The 18488-nt window shown below is 42.5% G+C and overlaps 1 protein-coding gene across 2 annotated transcripts in view; it reads right to left on the reverse strand.

Moving 5' to 3' along the window:
* Nucleotides 1-3787: 3787 nt before the first annotated feature.
* The window catches only part of NMT2 (N-myristoyltransferase 2), a 92302-nt gene continuing 77601 nt past the window's right edge, over nucleotides 3788-18488 (reverse strand). For both annotated transcript variants that reach the window (XM_053665748.1, XM_053665749.1), the window contains 5 exons: nucleotides 12111-12249; nucleotides 11556-11756; nucleotides 4556-4673; nucleotides 4386-4448; nucleotides 3788-4300 (listed from right to left, as the gene is read on the reverse strand). In XM_053665748.1, coding sequence (XP_053521723.1) covers nucleotides 4227-4300; nucleotides 4386-4448; nucleotides 4556-4673; nucleotides 11556-11756; nucleotides 12111-12249 — 595 coding nt within the window. In that variant the 3' untranslated portion in view covers nucleotides 3788-4226. The remainder of the gene's footprint in view (nucleotides 4301-4385; nucleotides 4449-4555; nucleotides 4674-11555; nucleotides 11757-12110; nucleotides 12250-18488) is intronic.

An 18488-nucleotide genomic window follows, 5' to 3' on the forward strand; every position in this document is an offset into this window, starting at 1 on the left:
AAAAGATCCTTGGAAAAGTAACTGACTGGTTCTTTTCTGTTTACAGCTTCAATGCAACACCTGAGCCTGTTCTATCTTGTGACTTCACATGCTTTCTTGGATCTGAAGACATAGCAAAGGATGTGAAAGATGAAATGACTTTGATAATTTTGAGTGTTTTATTGAGATATTTGTCTGATAGTTTTTCAGCTAAAGTTCAATCAGAAGTTACTGCAATAAGTAGAAAATGGGCCCAAGTTTTACTGAACGTAAATGGAGAGACGTCAGTCATGTATAAAATGAGAGAACGCAGGTAAGGCTCCTGGATACTGATAGGCCTTAAAGAAATAAAAAATACATGACGTATAGAATATGAGACCTTGAAAGGAACTCTGCTTCTGGTGCCAGATCTTCAAAAGGTAGTATCTGGAAGTAAACCTTTTGTTTTCAGTAAGTATCATTGTTATTAAACTTATCATTTTGTTTATTTTTAGCCAGGAAAGATGTAATCAGCTAAAGTCTTGATATTCTCGTGCATCCAGGAAATCACTTCCGTATCCAGGAGCCTGCCCACGAGACCTTCACCAGGAACCACATAACCAAGCGTCTGAAGCTGTCGATGTTCACCTAATTTTAGAGAATTTTCCTTTTGGTTCTAAAAAAGTCAAAACGATTACATGATACTCTTTTTAATTTTTCAGAAGTAGATTGTTAGTTTTATTCTGAAATTGGAAAGTTACGCATTTGCCGGTCAAGTGATCTGTTAGCCATGAACGCACGGCTCCTGGAGCGTGGATGTGCCTGGGGACAAGCGCCAATGGACCCTGCACTCTTCTGGAAGGGTCCTTCGTGTTTGCATTCAAATCTCACTTGAGTGTCCTCTGTGGGAAGTCTGTCAGCAAAGTTCCTGCTTGGTGAATAACCCACTATTCCTTCCTTCAGTTATTTTAACAGTGAAAATGACAGGGGACATGATTGAAATTACTGTTTCATCTGCACACTGGGGCTCAAAGCTTGACGTAACCTTCTGAAATACAAGGTTACCCCATTTAATAAGAAAATGTAACCTACTGCTTGGTTAAAACAAGGCAGTCCTAAACGATCACTGCTGTCTGTTCTGCTCTGTCCTGAGAGTGACTGCCTCTACGTCCTGGCCTCTTCCGGTGGGTCCCTCCTCTACTGGTTGCCTGTTGGCTCTTTGTGGCCTTGCTGCTGTGCGGGCAGTGACTGTCTTTGGCTCGGGGGGAGGGGGGAGTCCTCCCATGGACAACCAATCCAGAATCGGCATTTGGAGTGGCCAAGAATACAAACGCCACATCCCATAGGCTACCTCTAAAGGGCCAGCCTTACCTGCGGTCTGGGAACGTTCTGTGTCTTGACTGCGTGAATGGCAATGCCCTGGATGAGTTTTGTGCACTGTTACTATGAGGGGGAAAATGGGTATTCTGTATTATTTCTTGCAAACACATGTAAATTTACAATTATCTAAAAATAAAAAGTGTAACAACAAATCCAGCTTGATTTTCTAACCTGGAAAACTGGGGAAGTAACAATGATTCCCATTTCTTCTAAGTGTTCTGTAAGGAAGCCTTTTTCAGTGACCACTTGATGTGGACACGGGGAGGGAGCAGGACAGCTGGAAACAAGCAGGGGCTAAGAGGGCAAAGCAGCAGAAATGGGGAAGAAACGAGCTGGGCAGGCAACTAAGAACGCGACCAATGGGATCCACAGGTGCCTCCACAAGAATGAAGACGCACCTTGTCTCCCAGCCGTGTGCACCCTGCTGTCTCCGGCAGCACCCACACTGTCCATCTCTTGGAACCCTGGCTATTCTGTCTGACACCCCGGTTTCCTTACTTATTGTGGGTCTTCACAATAAACTCTCCCACTTGACTGATGTAACCAATGTCTGCTTTTTACAGCTTGAACTGCTTAGCCCAGTTTTATTGTGCATTAAAACATTAACTTGTAAAGCGCTGATATGTTTATGATCACATAATATGAGTTTGTTTTTGTTAAGAATTTTTAAATAGTATATAAAGAGTTTTAGTAAATAAGAGCAAGGGAAATGCATACAAGTATTTTTCAGAATTTACCATTTCTTTTTAACAAAGTGCAAATAATATAAAACCCATTATGAAGAAAGGGCTTTGACTTAGAATTCACATAATAAATGTGGGCTACAAATAGCCTCAAGCAAATGAAGTTAAATGTTTAGTACATGCTGTGTTGTGCTCTCCTCATTGGTATATGACTTCCAGGTTTCCTTACAGAATGATGGCTACTAAAGTAATTCAGATTCTCAATGAACAATTTTCAGTTAATATAGTACACAAGACCTCATGATGAAGCCAATGCCAGGCTTTTGAGGGGGGCTGTCTCCCCGGCCTCTCCCTGTGGCAGAGGTAAGGTCCACATGGGAACAGCTCTGAGAGTTTCCAAGCCTTGACTGGAAGGAAGAACCAGGCCTCTCACTGCTGACCGACGGTTCTTCTCACTGTTGGATTTGGATGTCAACTTCATTGTGAAGCCTTCTGACTGTCTTTAGGTAAAACGTAGTAGAAATGAGAATCACTGTTACCCTGATTTTCCAAGTTAGAATTCAAGCTGGATTTGTTGTTATACTTTTTATTTTGAGATAATTGTAGATTCACATGTGGTTGCAAGAAATAATACAGAGATACCCACTTTTCACCTTGTAGTTAACAGTGTACACAATTCGACCAGGGCATGGCCATTTGCACCGTCGAGACGCAGAACGTTCCCGGACCGCAGGACCCCTCCTGCTGCCCTTGTGGAACTGCACCCTTGTCCCTCCACCCCCCGGTCCCTGTTCTGTCCTCTAGGTCTATATCAAGAATGTTAGAGAAATGGGGTCGTCCAGTTCGTAAGCTTTTGGGATTGGCTTTTTTCACTGAAATTCATCTAGTGAGTCTAGTTTTTTTTAAATCCCATGAAATCAGCCTATCCCTCTGGTCATAACACACCTGAACCCCCACGCAGGTATAGAGGTACACTGCTTTGGGGAGGTTTGTAGCCTATGAAACTTCAAACAGATTTTCGAACTATTAATATGGGACTATCTTCTTTCAGAAGCTTGCACACCAGCAGGAAGGACAGTACTGAGCCAACGAGATGTTTCAGCTCTACACTCTCACTCTGATAAGACTCAACAGAAGAGTCCAGTGAGTCACACTGTTGACCACCACTAGACAATTTGATTTTCTGATCTGTCTTAAACATAAAAATTTAAAGAAAAATAGCTGTTAGTCCCATGATGGCTTTTTTTTCCCTTTGAAGAGCTATAGACTCATAAGCTTATTTTTTTGAAAATTAGCTTCTTTATTGTTAGGTTTTATGTAGCATAAGCTTTAAAGTACAAGTAGAATCATCAAAGTTATCTCACCCACTTCTCAACACCCTTCGAGACCCGTGTTTTTCTCCCATCTGTACAGATGAGGCTTAGCAAGGTGAAGTGCTTGCCTAGGTGAACCAGTAGCTGCCTCACAGGGTGAGGAAGGACTGCAACCAGGACTGGAACCAGGACTGGAGTCAGGCCCTGCGTTAGCGTGAACCCCACAGCCACACGGTGCAACGAAGGGACAGCTGCTATTGGTTCTTTAAAAACTGTTCATTACACCAGTAATACTAACCCCCAGTAGAAAAAGACAGACCAAAAGAACAAACACTTGTTAATGCTGCGTGCACGCACTACCAGATCAATAACTTTTTCAAAGAATATTGAAAATCACCTTGTTATGTTGATTAGTCTTTGATACGTGTGATGAATCCAAAAACTAAATAAAGATAGATTTTTAAAGATTTTATTTATTTTTAGAGAGAGGGGAAGGGAGAGAGAAAGAGAGGGAGAGCAACATCAATGTGCGAAAGAAACACCAATCTGCTGCCTCTTACACGCCCCCAACTGGGAACTTGGCCTGCAACCCAGGCATGTGCCTGACTGGGAATTGAACCAGCGGCTTTTTGGTTCACAGGCCAGCACTCAATCCACTAAGCCACACCAGCCAGGGCTAAAGATAATTTTTTAAATGTGAAAAAAATTTACCTTGTTTTAACAAGTAACATTTCCTTAAACATAGTTTCATTATACCTCTTAATTAAGGACTATAATTCATGTTACTAGCAAACACGTTCATGATATGTAGAGTTAACAGTGCATTTCTCCACTAATGTTAGGTCATGATACCATTACGAAGGCTTTGGAAAGTTTTTTCATAGGCTGGATTCTAAATTCCATATTTTTCTATGAGCTCTTTTGCTTTAGAAATATAGGCATTCATGGCATCTTCCTTCGATAATCCTGGAAAGATACAAATAGATTATCTCACTAATGGGTATACTGGGAAGCTAAGAAAATGTGTTGAACTTATTTAAGAATTCACGACCTTTTTGGAGGTTCCATGCTTCCCATTTAGCCTTGCCTTTCAAATCTAACATGCCTGGACACTCTGCCAAAAGAAGGGTAGACATATTTTCAGGATTGCTTTTTACTCTACACTTCTGTACACATTGCTCAAACAAAGTATATCACTATTTTTAGGATGACAGTAAATACCAATATTGATGTCTCCAATCACAGATTGTTTGTAGAGCCCGTACAGTTCTTTCAGTTCTTCATCATCCGGCCTTGCTTTCAGCTTCCTTACATCTTCAGCCGCCTGATCAAAATCAGCCTAAAGCAAAGGGGGGAACGGCACACAGTGTAATCACTAAGTTTGTGAAGACCTGTCTGTCTGGGGGCTTTTACCACCAAGCAGTGCCAGCTCACTGAGCAGCAAGGGAGTTTCAAGTAGTAATAAACTACCACTGCTCTGGCTCCACTGGAATGATTGTTAACTTACTCACGGACACACTCCTGGTACTTCCCTGATATACAGACAAGACATGGAGAATGAAGCATAATTCTGAATATTGAAACTGTTCAATTTATCTATGTTTAAAAATTGAAGGATGCACAAGAAAATGGAAAGATATCCTGTGTTCTTGGATTGGAAGAATTAATATTGTTAAAACATACACACTACCCCAAGCAACCAGGGAGCCTACAGATTTGATGCAATCCTTATCAAAATTCCTGTGGCATTTTTCATGGAAACAGAAAAACAATCCTAAAATTTTTATGAAACCATAAAAATGCCAAATACCCAAAGCAATCCTGAGAAAGAAAATTAAACCTGGAGGCATCACGCTTTCTGCCTTCAAACTATATTACAAAGCTATAGTATTCAAAACAGCATGGTACTATGATAAAAACAGGCACCTAGGTCAATAATGGAATAGAGAGCCGAGAAGAAACCCATACATATATGGTCCATTTAATTTATAACAAACTAGCCAAGAACATACAATGAAGGGAAGACAGTCTCCTCAATAAATGGTGTTGGAAAAACCAGACAGCTACATGCAAAAGGATGAAACTGGAGCACTATCTTACATCATATACAAAAATCAACAAAATGGATCAAAGGCTTGAACATAAGACTGGCAACCATAAAACTCCAAAAAAAATGTAGGTGGTAAGCTCCTTGACACTAGTCTTGGAGATAATTATTTTGGATTCCACACCCAAAGCACAAGCAACAAAAGTAAAAGTAAACATTATAAGCATTATATCAAACTAAAAATCATTATATCAAACTAAAAAGGTTTTCCACATCAAAGGCAACCATCAATAAAATGAAAAGACAATCTACCAAATGGAAGAAAATATTTGAAAATCATATAGCTGATGGGGGGTTATATCCAAAATATAAACAAAGAACTCATACAATTCAATAACAAAAAACAAACAACCCAATTAAAAAGTGGGAGGTTGCCCTGGCTGGTGTGGCTCAGCTGGTTGGAGCAGCATCCGGTAACCAAAGGGTTGCAGGTTCGATTCCAGTCAGAGCACATACCTGAGTTGTAGGTTAGTTCCCTGGTCCAGGTGCAAATGGGAGGCAACCAACTAATGCTTCTGCCTCAAACTGATATTTCTCTCTCTTCTTTCCTCTCTCTAACAAGTGTCCTCGGGTGAGGATTAAAAAAAGGGGGGGATGGATCTGAACAGACTTTCTTTACAGAAAAGACATACAGACAGCCAACAGACACGTGAAAAGGTTCTCAACATCACTAAGCATCAGGGAACTGCAAATCAAAAGCACACTGAGATATTACCTTGCGATCCTTAGAATAGCTTTGATCAAAGAGACAAGAGATTCTGTGCTGGTGAGGATGTGGAGAAAAGGGAACCCTTAAAGTATGTTGGTGGGAATGTGAACTAGTATAGCCACTATGCAAAACAGAATGGAGGTTCCTAAAAAAATTAAAAATAGAATGACCATATGATCCAGCAATCTCATTTTGGGAATTTATCTAAAAGCAGCAAAACTGCTATTGTGAAAAGACCCCTGCACCTTCATTTTCACTGCAGCACTATTTACAATAGTCAGGACATGGAACCAGCCAAATGCCTATCAGCAGATGAATGGTAAAGAAGATAAACACAACGAAGTATTATTCAGCCATAAAAAAGAGACAATCCTGCCATTGTGAAAATATTATGTACGCCGAGGGCCTTGTACTATGTGAAATAACCCCGACAAAGACAAATCCCATACACTCCAACTTACACGCTAATAGAAAAAAACAGAACTCAGAGAAACCAAGAACAGACTGGTGGTTATGAGAAGCAGGGGGTTGGGGAAGGGAGAAATCAGTGCAGGTGGTCAAAAGATTAGAGAAAAATGATAACACATATTTTTCCTGTAAGTGAAAAGCACATAAATAAGCTTCTATTACACTCAGTGCCCCTTTCTTCACTTCTTCCCAAACCTACACTTTACTGCACATAACAGCTTTGCTACCAATTGATACTTTGTTCAGGGTGTACCCCTCCCACATTCTTTAGACCTGGTTAGTGGACTAGCTAGTTTCTGAGGTCAGCATCCCTGATTTCATCGTGTAGGTTCCTGAAAACAAAACTTTTAAGACTTTTTCCAGTTGGTTCACAGAAAAGAGTTGTTCAGCCAATTTAGAGCTGACTAGTGGAAAGAAACGAGCTTCCTGGAAAGTCTGCACATAGGTATTCTCAGTAATAAACTGTCCTCCCCCCACGACTTAACTCTGAAAACTCTGACCTGCCTCACTCCCCTAGACCCTCAGGCTGGCCTGGGCCCCTCAGCTCAGGGCTGGCCAGCAGCCGCCCCTTGGCATATTCTTCGCAGAGACAGAGTGCTCCTACAAACTTGGTTCCTGTCCCCTCTTTAACTCCTTAGTGTACATACAAAGGCCATGGTGATTGTTTTCCTTAGTAGAATTTTTCCATTCTTTTTTAGTAGACTGTATTTTACCTAACGTTCTTTGTTTTAAACCATGGGTAAAAAGGAATTGTGGGGTATCAAACAAGACAGTCTCAGTGAGGTGTTCCAGCTGACCTCGTATTTTCTTTCTCCACAGCCAGAGCTCCCTTTTGACCCAGAGATCCAAATGCCTAGTAGAGAAAGCAGATAGCCCCACTGTAATTTCAGAGCCCCAGTGACCTTAGCAGAGTTGCCGGATAAAGTTTCCACCCAGTGCCAAAGACTTCAGTAACACAACTGAACAGTTGTTTTGTAACGAACAAAAATCACTTGCAAATGGGAGACCAGACTCCCACCTAAATAACCTTGAAAATGGCCCCACTTCCTAATTTATTCCCTACAGGAGTCTGAGAAGTATGGGTGCATGTGATGAGGGACAAACCCTCAGCTCATGTGAGTCTTTTTAGAAAATAGCTGCTTTGTACATAATGTCATGGTTAAGAACATAGGTTTTGGAGCTAGACTGCCCTGGTTCGAATCTCAGCTTCACCACTTCAGAGCTGTGTGACCTTGGGCAACTTACTTAACCTCTCTGTTTCTTCATCCAGACTACGGGCCAATGACAACACCTATCTACCAGGTTGTTGGGTGGATTTAAATGAACCAACACATGTTAAATATTTAAAATAGTGCCTGTCACATAGTGAGTGGTCAATAAAGTTTAACTACTATTATTTTTTATTATAAGGCTCTTTGAGAAAAAATAGTTCTAGAAAAAACTGAAAAAAGTATTCACAATAAAGTAAGACATGAAAAATACTTTTCTGTAATTTAACAAAGAATACAAAATTGTTTTTAAAAACTCAGCTTTGCAAATAATAAAAGAAGAATAGAAAGAAATATACTAAAATATACGAAAATTACCTTTGATTATTGGTAAGTTTTCTGTTTATTTAATACTTTCTATACTCTCCACATCTTCTACAATGTACATGAACTGTGTCTGTAACAAGGACAAAATAACAAGGAAAATGCTACATTACTGGCGGGGCTTCCTCAGGGCAAGGCAGGGCAGGGCTATTGGGAGAGGCGGCAGTGTCCTCCCCTTTGGTCTGTCAGGCATCTGGGGTGTTCCTGGTTCGTGTAAAGCCTCACGCCACTGTCTAGCGACAGCAACTCAATTCCTCTTGGCAAGCTAAGCCTTGATTAGAATTCTATGGCTTCTCAAAAACCACACTAGGTTACTGCCCTCCAAGAAGGAGTTTTGGGAAAGTTGTCCTCAGACCCTCTGCACAAAGGAGTCCAGCTCCACACAGCTTCACAGGCAGTGTCAGGGCTCCCGGTCCCTCCTCCCTCCCCAGACCAGTCCCTCTCCAGCTCGTCCTTCCCTGGCACCTTGATTTGGTGTGTTCCTGCTCTGCGGGGTGGTTCCCAGGTGCTGTCCTCTGTGAGGACTTCCCCATCCAACCATGATGAGCTCCAGGGGAAGAACACGCCCTGCGTCAGGATGCTGGATTTGAATTCCATCTCTGAGATCCACTACCAAGGGGTTCTGGGCAAGCACCTAGCTCCTCTGAGGCTGAGGTTCTGCTGAAAAAGACCCTATCGACCTGTGAGAAGGTGTAGCATTAAACACAATTAAGAATGTAAATTTAAAATTTTTATCCTGTTGACTCTGCCCACCCAGGGCTCATCACTTGCATCGAACTGTTTAACAGACACATTGGCTGGGCAGCCAGGGATGATGAGGGCAGCCAACACTCAAGGAGCTCAAAGTTTCCTGGGAGATGAGCAGACTGACAACGATCATGTGATATCTGGGTGCTCTGGGAACAAAGAGGAGGGAGCGGCCACAGATGCAGAAGATACGTTCCCAGAGGAGACAGAGCTTAGCTCAGCTGGAGGCCAGCACTTTTGGGATGGGCAGGAGCAGGAAAGGGTTCCTGGCAGCATGGACGGCCTTCAGAGGGCTCATCATCGATGGGGGACTGTATTTGTTGTTTCCCCATATATCCACGATAGAGGGCAGGCATAAATATCTTGGTAGTGGGAGTCGTACCTTACAGAGTGCTAGCAGGTGGTACAGCCTATGTAAGCCCCTTGTTGAATAAAGGAGTATGTGAATGGATATGAAGTTATCATAGATGAGGAGCAGCTTCAAAAGTACAGCTGTTTACATTTACTCCCAAAGCATTCTTGGCAAAAAGGAATGTTCTGTAATGTTCTTGTGCTACCGCAGAGCTGGGCTCACTGCTGGTGGTGAGGGGTTTCTACCTCTTTGGAGCTGGCTGTCCTGGAGCCAGGTCCCCAACACCCTGGCTGAATGTATGTGTGCATCATTCCCTGGCAACTGTGGTGGATTCTTCAAAACAAACTGCCTCCAGGCCCCTTTCCAGACCCTTACCTGTCCATGTGTATGCCGCAAGGACACCTGGCTACACCGCCGGGGTAGCAATGACCTCAGCATCTCCACTATCACTCATAGCGGGCAAGTCCTGCCTTCCTGGAGATGGAATCTATCTCTTAACCCCTAGGAGTGCTGACCACCCTGGCCTCTGTGTAGCTTTCCTTTCAAATTTCACCACAGCTGAAGGCAGCCCCTGATGGTGACTCTCGCCTATTCTAGCTTGACTCTCTGCAGCCAAAGAATGTGGTCATCCACACATGCAGCTGATGACACCTTTGTGAGCAATCCTTTCCCTCCAAGAAATTGGTTTAGGAAGATCATAAATTCTCACACTTGGGAACTGCAGTTCTTAGGTCAAAAAGAGATGTGTGTAGAGGGTAAGGGGTTCGTTAGGTCCCAACTGTAAAATCGCAAATTCCCTGGCCTCAAAAAGATGTGTTTTCTTGAAGAAGTAGTCTGCCTTTTATTATCATCATCTAAAAGAAATACATCCAGTTTACATGACTGTCAGCTGGCCTAAAAGCTTTGCTGTGGGAGTAAACACATTATAACTTTAAAATAAAATTTGGAGATTATAGCTGAATTAGAAATCTCATTTCTAATGAGATTAGAAACAAAATGAAAACAAACAAAATACTAAGCTAAAAAGGAAGAATGTTCTGACCTTGAAATATTTATTTGGGGGGAAAGTTCAATATGAATTATGTCAAACATAAGAGGAAAATGCAGACAACTGTAATTGAACAATAAAGAGTTTTTTTTTTTTAAAGAAAAATATCTAAAGGTTCCAGGACATGCTTATCCTTATTGGACAGTTAGCACGTGCCAGGCAGTTTTAAATGCTCCACACACGCAGCTCATTTAATCTTAGTCCCTCAATTCCATTTTCAGATCAGGAACCTGAGGGGTTAAGTATGTCACAGGCTAAGGGTTTTAAGTACAGAGGGGTTAAGTATGTCACAGGCTAAGAAGGGATGAGTTTGGATTTGAAACCTGCAGGCTCTGGAGTATGTGCGTTCGCCCATCATAACATTTTCCTTAAAGAATGCTCAATGAAGTGAGACGTGCTCATTCCATGAAAATTGTATGCAGATATTTTTTAAATTATATTTTAGAGTAATATTTAATGGTGAGAAAATACTGATAAAGTAGTATTACGTAAAGGAACCCAAGTATACATACATAATAGCTTCATCGGTGTGCCTATATATGCCCGCATATTTGCACAAGAACATGCCTGCGAGCGCACACACATGCGCAGGTACACATTTCTGGCACAGAGGAGACAGTAACCCATTATGTCAGTGGTGGTTATCACCTCATTGAAGGAATTCCTGATGGTTTTCATTCACTTTATGTTTGTTCGCCTTCGCAAAAAGTTCCACCCTCAACATACATATTTTTCACATATCAGAAAAACAGTATTTTTTTAAATCATATTTTACAGATACCTGTCCCTGCCCGGACGTGGCAAGAGCAAAGAGGCGCGAGTGGGGCCCGAGACGCCCTCGTCTGGGTCTCCAAGACGGAAAGAGCGGCGGCGCAGGGCCGCGTCGTCCTCCCGGAGTCCCCCCGCGTTCCCCCTCCCGAGGGCCTCCCTAATCTGCGGTTAACCAGTCCCCGGGGTTCACACGAGTTGTCACGGAGAGCCCCGGCTCTGCGTCAACAAATGGCACCTGTGCGGTCTCCCCTGCAATACGGGGGCGCCGCCGAAGGCGTGGGAACGTCCTCGGGGTCAGCGCGGACAGCTCGTGGGTGGCGAGGACAGCGGGCAGCCGCCGCCCCGGGGACGACACGCCCGTCCCACGCCCCCTCGAGCACTACCCTCCGGGGAGCAAATCTCCTGCGCCGCCCGCCCTCTGGCTCACCTGCAGGGTCATAGCAGCGCCAGCCTCCGACACCGCACTCCGATCACCGGTTTCCGAACGGCCCGCGGCCCGCCGGTCTTTAAAGCGCGGCGCTCCCCGCCCGCGGACTCCCATTGGCTGTGGGACCCCGGCGCCCCGCCCCGGGCGTTGCGGTGATTGGCACCCGCCGCGGGGCGTTGTGGGCGGCCAGGGTGGCTGCAACTGGACCAGCGAAGGGAAAGGAGTGTAAATGAGTTCCTCTCCGCTCTTGGCTCGCTCCCGAATTCATTCTCAAAAAGTTGCTCGCAGGAAATCCAAAGAGGTCGCCCCTGGTCACTGACCTCACTTGAAATTCTTTAAAATATATATATAAAATGTATACTTACTATATATATAATAATACATAATATATATATAATAATGTGTGTATATGTATACACACATTACACACACACCCACCCACCCACCACCACCACCACCACCCCCCCCCCCGTCCTCTCCATAATTCCCAGAAACCTGGGAGGCAGACAGCGTTTGTTCAGACCTCTCCCGTCTCCCCACCGACCCGAGACACACTTCATCAGTTGTGAAAAAGGCTGGTAGTGTGGGTCCTTCCTCCTCTCTGCAAAGCGAAGACACCTTCTGAACACGCGCTGCAACCACCCCAGCTAGTTTCCAAAGGCACAGGACTCGCCCATCCAATGTCACTCCAAGCCTGCAGGCACAGAATGGGAGGCTGTGACTCACATTTGATTAAATTTTCAAAGAACTAGAACTGCATTTCTCGGCCATGTGAGGAGTTCATTTGGCTCTTCACTTAAATAGAAACATTGTGCAGCAAGGTGACTGGAAAAGCCCACAAAGTTAGTGTCAAGAAGTTACTGATTCACTGGGATGGGAGAAACAGACAAAAAAACTGTACTTGAAAAATAACTAACTAAATTTTTTTTAATTTTTAATTAATTTTATTTAGTTATTTTCCAAGTACAGTTTTTTGTCTATTTCTCCCATCCCAGCCTTCCCCGCCCCTTGTCCCCTAAATAAAATTTTTAAAAAATTAAAAAAAACCCCAACCAAACAAAAAAATGTCAACAATAAAATTTTAAGAATATGGGTTCTGGAAAAAAAAAAGAAAAGAAAGTTACTGATTCGAAACGTCTAACGATTCAACAATGCTTCACAATGCCAGGGAGAGAGAGGCCCCAAAACATTTTACCTTGTTTTTCCACAAAACTACATTTAAAATTTTTTGCTACTTTTTTTCACATAAATCCCTTGGTTTCTTATTTTCTCCTCAAAAATATTTTCATAGTGATATAAGTGAATTTCTAGGAAAAGGACAGAAAAGCAAATGTTAGGAAAATGTACTGGGCATGATTTTTTCATTTTTATATTTTGATATTTTATATTCCTGGGCAACGGGCGATGCACACTGGGTTCAAAGACAAACGGCGGCTTCTCAACAGTGAGCATTCCTCTGCTGGGGAGAGCCCTGTCTCTGTCTGCACCAACAGGGAGGGACAACCATGAGGGCCGATATCCGTGTCCATATGCAACAGAGGCATTTCAGCTTCACAGTCATTTTAAGAAAATCAGGAGGAGAAGAGAGGGCAGGTACTCTTCTCTGTTGTATGCTTTAAGTCTAGAATGTCCTTTCAAGAACTCAGTTCAAAGCATGTTCTTCTCTTGAGTTGTCATTCCTAGACAGAATGTCAGAGCTATGGGTGTCTTATCTCCAGGAGCAAGAAGGAAGGAGAAAGAATGAAAATATTATCCTGTGTCCAAACAAAAAAATGTCAACAATAAAATTTTAAGAATATGGGTTCTGGGAGAAAAGAAAAGAAAAGAAAAGAAAGTTACTGATTCGAAACGTCTAACGATTCAGCAACGCTTCACAATGCCAGGGAGAGAGAGTGATAATAGTATACTAGGTACAGTGGAAACTGAGCTTTCTGGAACCCTGAGGAGTGAGTCAGTTTGGACAGAAAAATCAAGATTTTTTTTACCATTTTATTAAATGTTAATTTAAAACCAATATAGATATATGTATGATAAAATGTTACAATTATAGGGCATATTCCTGAAGCAACCCCCAGTTTAAGAAATAGCATATTACTTTTACCTTCATGACTCTCCCGATTCCATTCCATCCTATCTTCCTAGCCACTCATTAACTCAACAATGCATTAATTCCATTCTTTCATTCAAATAATAGTGCCTAATATAAGCCTGGCACTGTTCTAGATTCTTGAGAAACAGTCATCAAAATTGCAATAACCCCTATTCTCGTGTTACATTCTGGTAGGAAGTTAAAGATAACAAATGATATAACAAACAAATCATATAGTTTATTAAAAGACGTTTGGTGATCAGTGTTATTTTTTAAAAGAACAGAGCAGAAGGGATGGAAAGTCTCGGGTATATGAGGTGGAGCAGGTGACTTGGATTATAAATAGGGTGACCGGGGGTCTCTTTGAGAATATGACATTTGAGTAAAAACTAGTAGGTAAAGAGCTGACCAGGAAGATCCCTGAGGAAGAGTTTGCCCTTGCAAAGGCGGCATCCAGCACAAGGGCCCAAAGGAATGAGCTTCTCAATCCAGTGAGAGGACAGCACGGAGCCAGTGTGGCCGGAGCAAAGGTGGAATATGAAGGTCATATTCTCTTCTCAAGTAAGAGAAGAGGTCAGAGAACAGGAAAAGGAGACCAGGTAGTTCGAGGTGTTCTTGCACAAAGGCATTTGGTTTTATTTTTCATTTTAAAATTTTAATTTAATGATGAGAGAGAGGTCAAAGAGATCAAGTTGTTGTTGCACCAGTTCAGGCATTCATTGGTTGATTCTCACCTGTGCCCTGACTGGGGGACCAAACCTGCAACCTTGGCATATCAGGGCAATGTAACCCAGCCAGGGCACAAAGGCATTTATTTGGTTTTAGTGTGAGTAAAACAAAACTACTGATGGGCTTTGAACAAAGACTGACATAATCTGACTTACTTTTTAAGAGAATCAGTCTCATTGATGTATTGAAACAGACTACAGGGGAACAGGTTGGAAGCAAGATCTTTACTGCCATAAATGTCCAGGGAAGAACTTAAGGTTGTCCCACACTCGGGTGGCAGCAGTGGGGGTAGTGAGAAGTGGTTTAGATTCTAGGTGTATTTTGAAGGTAGAGTCAACAAGGGTCCCTGACAGAGTCTGCATGGGATGTGAAAGAAGAGTCAGGACCACTGTAAGATTTTTTGACCTGAGTTACTGGAAGGACTATAGGTTAAGTTAGTTCGGTTGGTGGCAAAGATCAAAAGTATAAATAACTGACTACAATGACAAATAACTGATCAGAAGTTCAGTTCTGGACTTGCTGCTTTTGGGATATCAGACATCCAAGTGGAGATGTCAAGTAGGTAGTTTGGTGTCCAAGTCCGGTCTGGGTTGAGTACATAAATTTGGGCATGAAGATGGTATTTAGAACCTTGAGGATGGATGGCCCTAAAAAATGGATGTACATAGAGGAGAAAAGGGAGGAGGACTAAGACTGAGCCATGGAAAATTCTAGCATTAAGAGTTTAGGTGAGCACACCACACACACACACACCAAAAACAAACAAACAAAGAGTTGAGGGAGAATAAGCAAAGAAGACAGAGAAGTGACCATTGAGGTAACAGGAAAACCAAGAGAATGTGGTGTCCCAGAAACCAAATCAAGAAAAAATAGCAAGTGAGAAAGTGTATTAGGTTAGATGAGGACTGAAAATGATTGGATCTAGGCCATTGTCAAGATCATTGATGACCTGAACACAAGTTTCAGTGCTGTGTTGGCTGGGGGGCAGGGGGGTGGGGTGTAAAGCCTGAGTGGAGTGGGTTTGAGAGAAAACATGAAGAGAAATTATGGAATAATGTTGGGGGGCTATTTGTTAGCCCTCCATCTACACACACTGTCTTAATTATTAAATCCTCCCCATTTTGTTCTTCTTCAAGAAGAGTCATTTTGGGCACTTAGCTCTTGCATGTAAATTTTAATATCCATGAGTCAACTTCCACAAAAGAAAAATATTTTTTAACTTTATTTTTATCATTGACACCATTACAGATGTCCCCATTTCCCCCCAACTTTGCCTAACTCCACCTGGCCATTCTCTCTGGCCACCACCACACTGTTCTCTATGTCTGTGGGTTACACATATACATTAAAAGAGAATTCTTGATTTTTTCTTGGAATTGCATTGAAACTCCACATCAGCTGGGTGGGGGGAGAAAGGTTGATACCTGTGTGGCAAAGAGCTTACTATTCATGGCTCATGCATCCTGTTCAATTTGTCTTATGTAATATTTTCAGATAAAGTTTTCTCATTTTCTCCACTGATGGTCATGCACATCTCCTGTAGATTTAATTTTAAGTACCTTTATAATTTTTGATGATGTTGATGGACTTTTAAAAAAGATTTCATCATTTATCTATTTGCAACTGGGATATAGAAAGGGAATTGATTTCTGTATACTGACTTTCCAGCAACCTAAATAAATCTTTTAAGTTTTAATTATTTTTTAGTAAATTATTTTGGATTTCCTACATAACAAGCATAGTCTATGAACCATGACAGCTGCATTTCCTCCTTTTTCTCGCTTTGCTGCACTAGCTGGGACGTCCAGTATGATGGTGAACAGGAGTAGTGACAGTGTGCACCCCCCTCTTGTTTCTCAGATGCAGTGATTTCAGCGACCCATTCTTAAATGTGATGTTTACTGCAGTGGTTCCTTCATTATTTGTAATTTGGTAAAAAATTGTTTTCATGAATGGATGTAGAATTTCATCAGAAGGTTTTTATGTCTCTATTGGGATAATCTCATGGCGTTTCTCCTTTAATCTTTTAAAGAGATGGCTTACATTACTGATTTTCAGTTGTTAAACCAACCTTACATTCCCTGTTAAATCCAACTGGATCCTGATGAAATTTCTTATCTAAAATACACTGCTGCCTCCCTGACCGGCTGGGTTGGCTGGGCATCAACCCATAAAGTGAAAGGTCACCAGTCTGATTCCCAATCACATCCATGTTCCTCTCCCTCTCTCTCTCCTTTTTGTAATTTTCCTTCTTGAAACTGTGTTTTTTAAAAAAAATGTTCATATCACCATTATGCCAGCACATAAACAAGTTGGGAAATCATCCTCCAGTTTCTATATTCTGGAAACAATTACAAATGACAGAAAATCATACAGCAGCCAATGACACTTCAGCTGATTTTCTCTTACTGCCTCTCATTGAACTGAGGTTAAAACCCACTTTCAAAGTACAAGGGAAGCCTAACTACTTATCTCATCCAATCTCCAACTTGCAGCCAGAATAAGTGCCCTACAATACCAATGGCCCCATTCAGTCTTGGTTCAGTCCACAGATCAGTGCTACCCAGCCCTCATATGGTAAACTGAAAACTCCCTTTGGCATCAGAGGTGGTTTTAATGCTGATGAAGCCCTAGTAAAAGTCACCTATGAGATTTTCCCCAGAAGAACCTGTTAAAGGTTCTAAAATGTTACCAAACTGCCATCTAGGAACACCCATGCCCCTCCCCATAAGCGCGGAATAGCCAGCACAGCAGAGCACAAACAATAGTCAAGGGGCCTCGGCAGTTTTGCCCAGGTTGGGGCACAGTGGCTGCCCGTCCTCTTGTCTCCCTGGAGGCTCTTAGCAGCCTCTTAAAGGTTGAGCTGAGGTGATTTTGGAAGCCACGCTTTTGAAGGTCGGAACAGTGCAGACTGTCCTCTTAAATGGAACTCCACTGAGAGATGGCTGTGACCCTTTGGACCCCTCGACCCCCCCAGTCAGTGAGGCTGGGTGCCCTGTGTACACAGCAGTGCAAGTTTCTTGCTCAGCTTATAATGCCACTGTCTGGTTCCAGCACCTAGCTGATCTCCTGCACCTTCTCACTGGGCTTTGTGAAGTTCATGACCTTCATATTCCACCTCAAGTGCAATGAGCGTGACTTGACCTCACCACGTCTTTTAACACTGACTGAGCTTCCATTCAGTGAGGTTTGAGTGTCTCCCCCCAGTCTCTGCTTTCAGATTCCTTCTGGCAAACCGGGAACACAGATGTGTCAGTATAAACTTGAACCTGAACCTGCTACAGAAGCTTCTCGTGGCCCTTTCTGGCCCAGGCTCTTGTCAGAGGGAGAGGCTGGGGTGGCTCATCTGTCCGAGATTGCCCAGGTGGATGGAGCAGCCTTTGGAACCCCCCGGGAGAAGTGTGGTAGGGGCGCGGGTTTCTTCTGTGGCTCTGCCAGTGCTTCTGATGTGTGGGCTAAAAAGGGGGTCAAAGGGACACAGCTGGGAGGCTGGGCTGGGCCGGGTGGGGGCATCTCACACATCCACTCTGTGAGGCATTCCACAGTCCACCTGATGGACTGGTCTTTATAACAGAATCAAAACACAATGCCAGCCAAATATATAAATAACAACAAATACTGACAATCCAAATAAAAGGGAAAAATGAGAAAAAAGATAGAAAAATAAAGAAAAAATGAAAATGAAAAAATAGTAAAGCAAAATGAGGGAAAAAGAGTAAAAATGAAGGAAACAGAGAAAAATAGAGTAAAAGTAAAAATAACAAAATGCACAAAAACCACACGATGTCAAGAGGAAACTTGGGTCTGAGTTTTTTGAAAACCAGGTTCCTGAGCCAGAAGAACCAAAAATGTAGGCCTAGCCAGGGACTTAAATAGAGGCCTGAAATTTCATGATAATGAAATTTATAAGGCCGGGCTAAGAAATTGACCTATCAAAGCTGGGATCATCCACTACAGATTTCTTACTTTTTGGATTCCAGAACACTTTACTCTTTTAAACAAATTACTGAGGATCCCACAGGATTTTTGGTCAGATGGGTTTTGGCTACCAGTATTTACTGTCTTAGAAATGCAAACCTATAGGATGCTTCAGTAGCCTTTTCTAGTTTGAAAAG

This window comes from Artibeus jamaicensis, unplaced genomic scaffold, assembly GCF_021234435.1.
Source record: "Artibeus jamaicensis isolate MK-2021 breed Jamaican fruit bat unplaced genomic scaffold, CSHL_Jam_final contig_426, whole genome shotgun sequence".
In the NCBI taxonomy this organism is placed as follows: Eukaryota; Metazoa; Chordata; class Mammalia; order Chiroptera; family Phyllostomidae; genus Artibeus; species Artibeus jamaicensis.